Here is an 11,760-nt window from a genome sequence, read left to right as displayed (position 1 = left end):
AAATGATGCATGATATGTTGATTTGATGTAACACTTAATGCCTGTTTAATAAACCACCCACAGTGGTGTTCATACCTTATCTCTGCCTGAAGACAGTGTTTGACTTGCCAGCCCATATTTCACATTCTGTATCAAAAAATACTAGAGAAAGCAACCCTCACTTAGGCATAAACATATTCAAAGGCAAAAGATTTATTTATTGATGAGCGCCTCAACTTGACCAATTTTTAGCTTTTTCCATTTTTCTTGGAAAGAAGAATGCTTTCCAAAAAGAGATTGCTACCAGATGTCGTGGGTTACATAGTTACTTGCTCAGATGAAAAGCATATGAAATGGAATAGTCCGGTTTCCGATTCAGTGCTATTCTTATCTACACATAGCTCTTCTTACGTGAACCTGACAGTGTTGGGGTTGATTTTTTTTAAGACAGACTACTTTAGTAAACAAGAAAAAGAGCATTACTCCCTACAGTCGCAAATGAGCTTTATATAGAAATTTCTTTGTGCAGGGGAAGATATTACAATTTTCAACACACAGTAAATATATTTGCTAGACAAATAAAAAAGCATTTCATTACATGCAATGCACTTTCTGTTGTACATTAACCACTTTTTTGCTTTGTATAGAAAAGTACCATCTTCTACTGTAAAATGTTTGCTATTTGGGTCTGTTTTTCCCGTGAAGTAAGAACGTTCCATTCCATAGCCCTGTACAATACACGTACATTATAAAAGAGGTGAAATGTGTATTAGAAACATCTGAGCTTTATTGTCTGGGTATCCGTACAGTTCTGAGAGCAGGCAAACGGAGTTAAAATTTTGGACCCGAACAGCTTATTTTATTGACACAACCAGTCTGTAATTACTAGATTTACTGGAGTCTTTTACTTTGATACTCTCAGCAACTGTAATAGACATGTATGTTCTCTAAAATAATACTGTTGCATGTTCCAGCTACAACTGTAATTCTTCCTGACAGTGTTTCTTCTGGGTTAAAGAAAACATAATTAATACTTCACTTAATCCTCGCATACTGTATACCTAGTTGACCATCATTCAAAATGGCAGCTGCCCAGCGCCATATAGTTTCTTCCCAGTTGAATGTATATGACCCTGATTACTGTCTGTTGGAAATATGCGAAATAAGTAAAAAGGGAGCTGTAACAAAGAATTCTGGCTCTAGATTTACTCCTGGCTGAGGGTCACTGTGATGGTGACTGCCCATTTGACTATAAGAGTTGTGAGTGTCTTTGCAGGTTAGAGAGTTGCAACTATTCTGCTTATGTTGGTCTTAACGTATTTAATGGAATATTGAACATATTTAATGGACTGTTTGTGGGGATGATGCTTGTACTTGTCTTATTTTATTCGTATGTTTAGAAACATATTGACTATTTATCCCTAAAGACAGGAATTGGCTAAGAGCAGGGAAAGCACTTGGCTGCTTTGCTTGGGATGATATATCTAAAGTACTGTTTCTGAAGAAGCCAGTGCCTCAGTCTCCCTGGCTCTGATCTGTGTGCTTTATGCACGCTCTCTTATTTAATCATCACAGCCATCCTCCGACATAGGTGTTAACAGTACCGTCTCATGAATCTGGGACTAGCACCTCACTGGCTTTAAGTAACGCGCTTTAGTCACAAGGCCAGTGAGGGTTAGGGCTGGGACTCAACTCTGACACAGACTGCACGCTGTCCTACATAGTATGAGAAATTGCTAAATGTCTGAAGCCCAGGAATTAAAAAAAAAAAAAATCCACTAGAAAGTAGAAGAGGGAAATTAGAGTTGGTGGAACTAGAAACACAGTATTTTTAATGATCTAATACATAAACACATTCATTATAACTTAACTCTGAAATGTTCATGTTTGGTGTGCTACACATAAAAGTATAGTTTATTCAGATACTAATGACAGGCTGATTGAATATACATGTGAACCTTTTACCATTTTGATATAAAGTGAGCCAAGCTATAAGATTTTAGGAGCCTAACATCTCTTTATTTTCTCAGTTTATGAGGAGAAACTATGAGCATTATGGTAAAATAGTTCTTACGTTTTCAGGATAAAACAGCTTTTATTGAGTGTAACAAATAAACACAGCACCCATTTTTAGAAAAGAGATTTAAAAGAAAAAAAAAGTCCAAGTAAAACGTCCCTAGCCCTTACCAAGAAAAAACAACTTGTCACATACCATATTTGTCGCATGCATGTTTAAAAGTCTCGTTTTCTCCACAATTACTGCCAACATTTTCTACTTCTGTCATTTCTTTTTTATTACCCTCATTGCAAACGAGAGGTTTATCAAGATGGAGACAAACTTCTCTACACTTCCAAATGTTGTTTTTGATGTGGTATTTACTAAAAGTATTTGAGTCCTTTCAAGCATAGACCACTGACTTTTCCTTGCTCCAACAGAAAAAGGATACTTAAGCCAGCTGGAAGAGTTCTCATACAATGGAATATTATTCAGCCTCAAAAAGGAATGAAATTCGGACACATGCTACAACATGGATGAACCTTGAAGACATTTAGCTAAGTGAAGTAAGTGAGACAGAAGGACAAATACCGTATGGTTCCACACGTATGAGAGACCTAGAATAGGCAAATTCAAAGAGACATAAAGTAGAAGAGAGGTTACCAGGGGTTGAAGGAGGCGGGATAGGGAGTTACTGTTTAATGGGTACCGTAAAATTTGTTGGGGATGATGAGGAAAAGTTATAAATACAGTGGTGACTGGTTATGTACCATTGTGAATGTACTTCATGCCACTGAATTATACAATTACAAATGGTTGAAAGATAAATATTATGTTATACATATTTTTCCAAACAAAAAATGTTTTTCAAAAAGGCAAGAATGCTGCCGAGGTCTTACGACTGAGGGAAAGAAAGTTCTAGCCTCTATTACTGGACCTAATATCTCAATACGTTCTGACTCAACAAATTCAGAAAATTCCTGTGTGGGCTTTTCTTTCATGCATTGGGTTCATTCAGTCAATAAATACTTAAAAGTCATGGTATGTCGTGTCAGTCTGAGGGACTAGAGGGATGAATAAGGGAGGTCTCCAGCCTGCAGGACGTGGGAGAGACAGCTGCATTCATAAATGGTTAACGTACAGCATTAGGGCTGCCGTAGAATTGTATTGGAGTAGTGGGAACACAGGAGGAGATTCCTGAGGGGATCAGGGCTTCGTAGAAGAGTTAATAATTGACCTGGGTTTGAACTTTAAGAAGGAATTGGGTTGCTTTTTGTATTTCAATATTATGTAGTACATTATCACATTGTCTGCCTTGGAATCTTGGATCTAAAATATTTGCAGCCTTTTCAAATACTTTGTAATTTTTCCTTTTGTGTCTAAGCAAACTAGTCTCTGGAGGCAGGAAAACATCTTGGTTCCTTCTCTGTCCTGCTTTCTAAATATTTATAAGTAAAACCACTTTGAGAAATAATTCAAAGTAAACGAGACATGCTTGGATCCCTCAAAGAACTTGCGGTCTAACGGGGAGATGAGGCAAAGACAGCTGGGCAGTAAATGCCTTAAGAAATAGTCAATGTGGGATGGCCGTGCAGAGGCCGGGAAATGACTTTTGGGGAATGGAGAGAAGCTTCACGGCAGAGGGTGTCTTTGTGTTTTCCTCTTAAGGCTGTGTAGAATTTTGACAACTAGATGCGCGTAAGGTCTTTTCCTTCAGATAGAAAGATATGAGCAAAAGCAGAAAGGCAAAAAATGTTAGCCCTACTCAGGGGAGCAGTGAAAAAGCAAGCCAGAAAGCCCCGTTGGGGCCGGGTTACAAGATCTCCAAACTTTCAATGCTCTGCTTACTTCTCAGAATCCAAGAACAATGATTTGTTATTGGGTAGATTTAGGAGACAAAGGCCAGAGTTTTCCCACTTGTACGCACGTGCAGGGGATGGTGGAGAATAAAGGAGAGTAAAAGCGGTGATCCGAAGGTACTGCATGGGCATCGGGCTCACAGGAGGAGTGGGGATAGACTGAACTAGAAGCGTGATGTAGTGAAAAGAAGAACATGTTTTGGAGTCACTGGGTCCTGGTTTCAAACCCCATATTCAGAATTTTCTAACTGTGCGAACCGGGCCAAATGGTTAGAACTTCTGAGCCTTATTCTCCTTGTGTGACCAATGAGGACAATAATACTATCCTTGTATAGGGTTATCCCGAAGATTAGGGAGGATGGGGTGACAGACATATGTAGACGGCCCTCAAAGGTACCAAAGTTAGTTCCTTCCCCAGGTGATCTCTAAAGTCCCATCTGAAACCAGAATGTGGGTGAACTAATTTAGAAGTTTTTTTTTTTTTCCTGCAAAAGTTATCTGCACAATTGAAGAAGTTAGAAAGTGGTGTCCTTTTGTCAGATCTAAAATAAGGTCGCACCAACTCCTTTTCCTAGTCAGAGCTCTAAGCTCCTTTTCCAGAGTCAGATACCCTGTGCAGTGTATCCTTCGGCTAAAGTGACTACAGGCAATACTTGAAAGTATGAATGCACATTTGAAAACACCTACCAGACTTTCAAGTTGCAGATCGTCTAGATTGTGGTACCTCCCCTTGTGTCCCTACTTTATAACTGCCACTTCACAGAATTCGTTTTTTCTAATTATTTTTCAGGTGAACCTCTTAGGTCTTCTATTTTATAGTAACGTTATCTATAAATGAGGTCGTCTCCTTTCTGACTGTTATATCCTTATTTGTGTCTCCTATTTTTTTTTTTTGAAGTCTTAAAATGTTCTCTCGTGTTTTATTTTTTTCTCTTTCTGTTTTTTTTTTAACAAATTGACACTGTGTACAAAGAGTTCAAGTGGCCAGTAAAACTCCTGCTTTAAAATTGTTGGCTTTACGTAACAGAGTGTATAGTTTGAATTCACATCAGAGCTTTCCAAAATGGCAATAGTGCAAGCATGTGACTTTCTCTAGTATCCAAAACCTGTTCTGGCTCTCCTTTGGCTAAGGAATAGAAAACTAGACAGCCTTCGAAAGCTGCCACAATTTCCTAAAATGCTCGGATAAAAGTTGGCATGCTTCATTTCTCTTGCTTACCGTGATAACACTGGACTAAACAGAAAGTGAAGAACATTTAGTCAGTAGTAACTTAAGCAGTAGCTAGCTCGCTGTGGATACATGTGTCAGGATGATGGTGGTAGTGGGCATTAACAGGTGGTAATGGGAAGGCCTCTAGTATTTCAACATTTAATATGACATTGATATTTAGTTTGAATCCCATAGCTCTGTTGTCACATCTTTCCTGTTACGTGGCTCACATCATATAGACACTTTTGGGAAAATGTCTTTTTCCCATTGAGCTATGGGCTCATTGTGGGTGGGAGGGGGGTGGGTCCTTTCTTACTCAGCTCCCTATTCATGGGTTTAGCACTGAGCCTGAACATAACATATGTGTAGATGTTTATGGGAGGCATGAATAAGAACCTTAATTTATCAGGGCTCAATAAAAAGAGCCTGAGGACAATTATGTCCAATAGGGAATTATGAATGTCTTTTCAGAATTTCAAAGAACATTCACTGTTCAGCTGTCTTCCTAAAAAATGTTTCATTTAAAATTAATCAAATCTTGAATACTTGTCTTTTTAAAATAATTTTTATGTAAGGAAGCAGGAAGGAGATACAATTTAAAGCCCTAGTCTACTTGTAATTAAAGAAGGGAAGCCCAGATTCTCTCTAAACTGTTGGTCCAAGTGTGAATTCTTTAATTCCTTTTCTAACTTGTATGTATTCCAGAAAACATACAAATAAGTAAATCCAGGAATTAATAATATTAATTGGCTGCTTTGTTCCTATGCATGAGAACACAAAACAACGGTAACATTTATGTTGATTACATTTGGATGTCATATCATCTTGGTATTTTCCAATACTGTCTATCTATCTATTCTAATGCTGTATAATCTCCTTTTCTTAGTACTTTCCACTTTATGGTTTTTATATATTCCTGTTTGAAATAACATTTTGTCTCAATGTCACTCATGCATTTATTTAATCATTTACAAATGATGGTCTGTGAGATGGGACTGAATAATGTGAAAAATATTTCTTAAGGAAGAATGAAAATATATCAAAGAACAATTTGCAAAACCAATACGGTAGAAGTCATATTTATTGAAAAAAATTAATATCTTTGCTATAAAATTTGTAACAGGAATATTTACTAAATGTTTATTTTGATGCAGAAACCTGAATTTTATACCAAGTACAAGACAGTAGCACTAGTTTTTCTTTTATTTACATTTTATGAAAATTGTTATGCCGTCCATGTTAAAAGAACTTATGATGGAGAACTGTTACATTAGAAAAATAATATTCTTGGTAAAGCATTCTCAAGGAGGACAATCACATCTTCTGCCTCTTCAATAAGGCAGAAGTCCCTATAACAGCATATAACTTAATTTACAAAATACAGTAACTGTTCAGACACATATTCAAGTTTTCTTTTGGTATGATTTATTTTCCTCACTGTAAAATTACTTTTTCTCTCTCTCTCTCTTTTTTTTTTTTTTTTTTTTACTAAAACAGAAAGACTTTCAGGAAAATGTCATTGAATGATTTCAGCTATAGATTACATATACAACAACTCTGTAGCCTAGCAACAACCATTGCCACACCATCATTAACTTTAAATATTTTACTTGGTGAGCTATTCTCAAACGTAGCATATTTTAAGGTTTTGCCATCATGACTGTGGAATCGTTGGTTTTCGTAGCAAACAGATCTGTCACAGTATGAAGCTTTGTTTGTTTTAGGGAACTGGTACACAATTACATTTCCACTCACAAGAGAACGCCACAGATGTAACTGAAGTCAGGCTCTGATGGCTCCATAAAGGTCCTGCGCTGGACCAGCCCCAGACCTCCTGGGCCCACACTGCACAGCCCTGGCTGGGTCCAGGCAGTGTCATATCCAGAGGCTTTGCTGCTCTTCACAGTTAGGTAGTTTTAATTCCTTCGAAGGCACACAACTTCCACCTTTTTTCCAGCGTTGCTCCCACGCCTGTGAATTCCTGTTTAAACATGCGCGGCAACCTCATCAAAAGCGTTTCGATTTCGTTTGCAGATATCTGTTTGTTAGAAAGGAAGAAAAGTCACTCTTGGGAAACAAGGAAGCAGGGGGTTGAGTGAGGACATGCTTTCCCAATGAGACAAACATGTAGTTTCCTACTAGGCTGTAAAGTAACGTTCTTTATAAAAGGGGCACAAGTTAAAGGGCTGAATGTGATTAGCTTCGTCATCTCCTGGGCAGCTGGTGGGAGGGGGGCATGAGACAAGTGGGTGGCAAGTTTCAGGTTCACCCTTCATATGGATGGCTACCTTACTGACAGCACCATGCCTGAACAGCCCTCCCTAGATAAAAAAGGAGATGGGGCGGGATTTACGATGGCTCAGAGCAAACTGATCACCACTTGGGGAAAGCTACCGCTCCTCTGATACAAAGGGCAGTACTTTTATCTAACTTGGTGAGGGCCAGAGGGCATGTCGGTGGATTTCTTGCCACCCTAACTTTCTCTTAACTTTCACAGGGACCAGAAGACCATAAAGGTTTGGGAATAAAAATGAAAGCCAGCACCCACAGCAATAAAAGTCTCAAGGTCCATCCAGTCATAAAACCCAGGTAGGTTTTTTAAATGCAGGTTTTTTTTCTTCTCCCAACTTTTATTACATATATTTTTATACCAGTAATTAATTCATTTTTTCTTAAATAAAGAACAACACAACCACAACCCTTTTACTCTAATGCAGCCATTGCTCTTTTTTTTTTCTGGGTTCGCATCCTAATCCATGCATATATACAGGGATCTCAAATAGCAAGTTCACTGAGATCTTGGAAATGGAGGTCTGACGTTTCTGTTTAAATTCCATATCGTACTATTGTTATGATCCAAATGACCCTACCAAGATGATAGTTTCTCTAAGTAAGTCTCAGCAGGTGGGGATGACAACATTTAGTAAGGATGTGTGAAGACTACTGGCTTAGCACAGATTTGGGCACATAGAAATGTTCAGTGAATAAGACCTCATTATTTTTCCTGGTACAATCACTGTATGGATATCATTTTACAGACTATACGTTACTTTCCATTTAACAATTAAGAGAGACCAGGGACTTCCCTTGTGGTCCATTGGTTAAGACTCTGCACTTCCAATGCAGGGGGTGTGGGATCGACCCCTGGTCAGGGAACAAGGATCCCACACACATGCCATGTGGCCAAAAAAAAAAAAACAAACAACAACCAATTAAGAGAGACCAAACAAACAACTGATACCACAGAAATACAAACAATTATATACCAACAAGTTGGACAACGTAGAAGAAATGGACAAGTTTCTAGAAACATACAACCCACCAAAACTGAATCAAGAAGAAATAGATATTTCGAACAGACCGATCACTAGAAATGAAATAGAATCTGTAATTTAAAAAGAAAAAAAAAGCCTCCCTGCAAACAAAAGTCCAGGACCAGATGGCTTCACTGGGCAATTCTACCAAACATACAAAGAAGAACTTATACTGATCCTTCTCAAACTCTTCCAAAAGGCTGAAGAAGGAACACTCCCGAAGTCATTCTATGAAGCCGCCATCACCCTGATACCAAAACCAGACAAAGACAATATAAAAAAAGAAAATTACAGGCCGATATCTTTGATGAATATACATGCAGAAATTCTCAACAAAATACTAGCAAACTGGGTCAGAAGACTAGATATCTAGGATGGCAAGGTGAGAAGGACTCATCTTGCCATGGCTGGCTTTGAAGACAGAGTCAGGGAGCCACGATTCAAGGAACACAGACAGCTTCTAGAAGCTGGACAAGGACTCCTGCCAGTGTTGCTGAGGCATCCTGCATCACTCAGAATCCCAGCAGTTACCCAGTTGGTGCTGAAGCAAGTTCTGTTATAGATGCACAATTAGACTTCCTTATTGCTACTGTGAAGGGGTTCTGTTGAGCCTGTCGATACGGCACTGGTTTGTAAAAAAATCTATCAATCAGTAATTAAGAGTATGTACATCATGAAGATGGCAGAATAGAAGGACCTTGAGCTCACCTCCTGACATGAGCACACCAAAATCACAACTAACTGCTGAACAACCATTGATAAAAAGACTGGAACCTACCAAAAAAGATATTCTAATCCAAAGACATAAAGAAGAAACTCAGCGAGATAGTAGAAGGGGCACACTTGCGAAATAATCAAATCCCATATCCCCTGGGTGGGCGACCCACAAACCGGAGAACAATTATATTGCAGAAGTTCTCCCACAGGAGTGAGAGTTCTGAGCTCCATGTCAGACTCCCCAGCCTGGGGGTCCGGCATTGGGAGGAGGACTTCCCGGAGCATTTGGCTCTGAAGGCCAGTGGGGCTTGAGTGCAGGAGATCCACAGGACCAGAGGAAACAGAGACCCCATTCTTGGAGGGCTCACGTGATTTCGTGTGTGTACCAAGACCCAGGGCAAAAGCAGTGACTCCACAGGAGCCTGGGTCAGACCTACCTGCTGGTCTCGCAGGGTCTCCTGGGGAGGCAGGGGGCAGCTGTGGCTCACTGTGGGGACAAGGGCACTGGTGGAAGAGGTACTGGGGAATATTCATTGGCGTGAGCTCTCCTGGAGGCTGCCACTTTGGCACCAAGACCTGGCCCCAACCGCCTGTAGGCTTCAGTGCTGGGACACCTCGGGTGAAATGACCAACACGGTGGGAACCAAGCCCCACCCACCAGTGGACAGGCTGCATAAAGACTTCCTGATCCCACAGCCACCTCTAGACATGCCCCTTGACATGGCCCTGCCCAGCAGAGGGCCAAGACCCAGCCCCACCCACCACCAGTGGGCAAGCATCAGCCCTTCCCACCAGGAAGCCTGCACAAGCCTCTAGGCCAGCCCCACCCACCAGGGGGCAGACATTAGAAGCAAGAGAACTAGGATCCAGCAGCGTGCGGACCAAGTCAGCAAACACAGGTCAGAACCTACCCTGGGACCAGCTGGTCCCCTGGCCCTTGGGTGACAAGAAGGGAGTGTATTGCTGGGACACATAGGACATCCCCTACAGAGGGCCACTTCTCCAAGGTTAAGAAACATAACTAACTTCCACATACATAAACATACAAATAGAGATTGAGACAAAGTGAGATGGCAGAAGAATATGTTTCAGATGAAGGAACAACATAAAACCCCAGAAGCACAACTAAGTGACACGGAGATAGGCAATCTACCCGAGAAAGAATTCAGAATAATGATTGCAAGGATGAGCCAAGAACTCAGGAAAAGAATGGATGCACAGAGTGGGAAGTTACAAGTTTGTTTGTTTGTTTGTTTTGCAGTACACGGGCCTCTCACTGCCGTGGCCTCCCCCCGGCACGGAGCATAGGCCCCGGACGTGCAGGCTCAGCGGCCACGGCCCACAGGCCCAGCCGCTCCGCGGCACGCGGGATCCTCCCGGACCGGGGCACGAACCCGCGCCCCCTTCATCAGCAGGCGGACTCCCAACCACTGCGCCACCAGGGAAGCCCAAGAGAAGTTACAAGTTTTTAATAAAGAGTTAGAAAATGTAAAGAGCAACCAAACAGAGTTGAAGAATACAATAACTGAAATGAAAAACACTAGAAGGAGTCAATAACAGAATAAATGAAACAGAAGAATGGATAAGTGAGCTGGAAGACACAGCAGTGGAAATCACTGCCACAGGGAAGGATAAAGAAAAAATAATGAAAAGAAATGAGGACAGTTTAAGTGACCTCTGGGACAGCATCAAACGCACCAACATTTGCATTACAGGGGTCCCAGAAGGAGAAGAGAGAGAGAAGGGGCCTGAGAAGACATTTGAAGTGATAAAAGCTGAAAACTTCCCTAACATGGGAAAGGAAACAGTCACCCAAGTCCAGGAAGAGAGTCTCAGGCATGCCAAGAAACAGTAATCAAATTGACAAAAATTAAAGACAAAGAAAAAATATTAAATTGACAAGAGACAAGCAACAAATAACATACAAAGGAATCCCCATAAGGTTATCAGCTGATTTTTCAGCAGAAACGTTGTCGGCCAGAAGGGAGTGGCACAAGAGAATTAATGTGATGAAAGGGAAAAACCTACAACCAAGAATACTCTACCCAGCAAGGCGCTCATTCAGATTTGACAGAGGAATCCAAAGCTGTACAGTCAAGCAAACACTAGAAGAATTTAGCACCACCAAAGCAGCTTTACAAGAAATGCTAAAGGAACTTCTCCAGGTGGAAAGGGAAATGCCACAACTAGAAACAAGAAAATTACAAAATGGGAAAGCTCACTGGTAATGGCAAACATACAGTAAAGGTAGGAAATCATCTACACACAAATATGATATCTAAGCCAGTAATCAGGAGGAGAGTACAAATGCAGGATATTTGAAAACATTTGGAATTAAGAGATCAGCGACTTAAAACAATTATGTACATATATATATTGACTACTATATCAAGACCTCATGGTAACTGCAAACAAAAAAATCTGTAGTAGATACACACACAGAAAAGATAAAGGAGTCCAAACACAACACTAAAGACAGTCATCAAGTCACAAGAGAACAAAAGAAGAAAGGAAGAAAAAAGACCTAAGACCTATGTATCAACATACATGTTGATAACTACCATATGTAAACGAATTAAATGTCGCAACCAAACGACACAGACTGGCTGAATGAATACAAAAACAAGATCTGTATATGAGCTGTCTACAAGAGATCCACTTCTCAGACCTAGAGACACATGCAAA

At 40.4% G+C, this 11,760-nt stretch overlaps 1 protein-coding gene across 6 annotated transcripts in view; it reads right to left on the bottom strand.

Moving 5' to 3' along the window:
- Positions 1-6,107: 6,107 nt before the first annotated feature.
- ENOX1 (ecto-NOX disulfide-thiol exchanger 1) overlaps positions 6,108-11,760 on the bottom strand; it is a 622,833-nt gene continuing 617,180 nt past the window's right edge. For 5 of the 6 annotated variants that reach the window (XM_032611631.1, XM_032611633.1, XM_032611630.1 and 2 more), the window contains one exon: positions 6,118-7,082. In XM_032611631.1, the coding sequence (XP_032467522.1) occupies positions 6,951-7,082 (132 nt within the window). In that variant the 3' untranslated portion in view covers positions 6,118-6,950. Of the gene's footprint in view, positions 7,083-11,760 lie in introns of all 6 variants that reach the window. The other variant, XM_032611635.1, reaches the window with a different exon arrangement.

The sequence above is a fragment of the Phocoena sinus genome, chromosome 18, assembly GCF_008692025.1.
Source record: "Phocoena sinus isolate mPhoSin1 chromosome 18, mPhoSin1.pri, whole genome shotgun sequence".
In the NCBI taxonomy this organism is placed as follows: domain Eukaryota; kingdom Metazoa; phylum Chordata; class Mammalia; order Artiodactyla; family Phocoenidae; genus Phocoena; species Phocoena sinus.
Note: the sequence above shows the minus strand (reverse complement) of the source record. Positions and strands in the feature narration are given on the sequence as shown.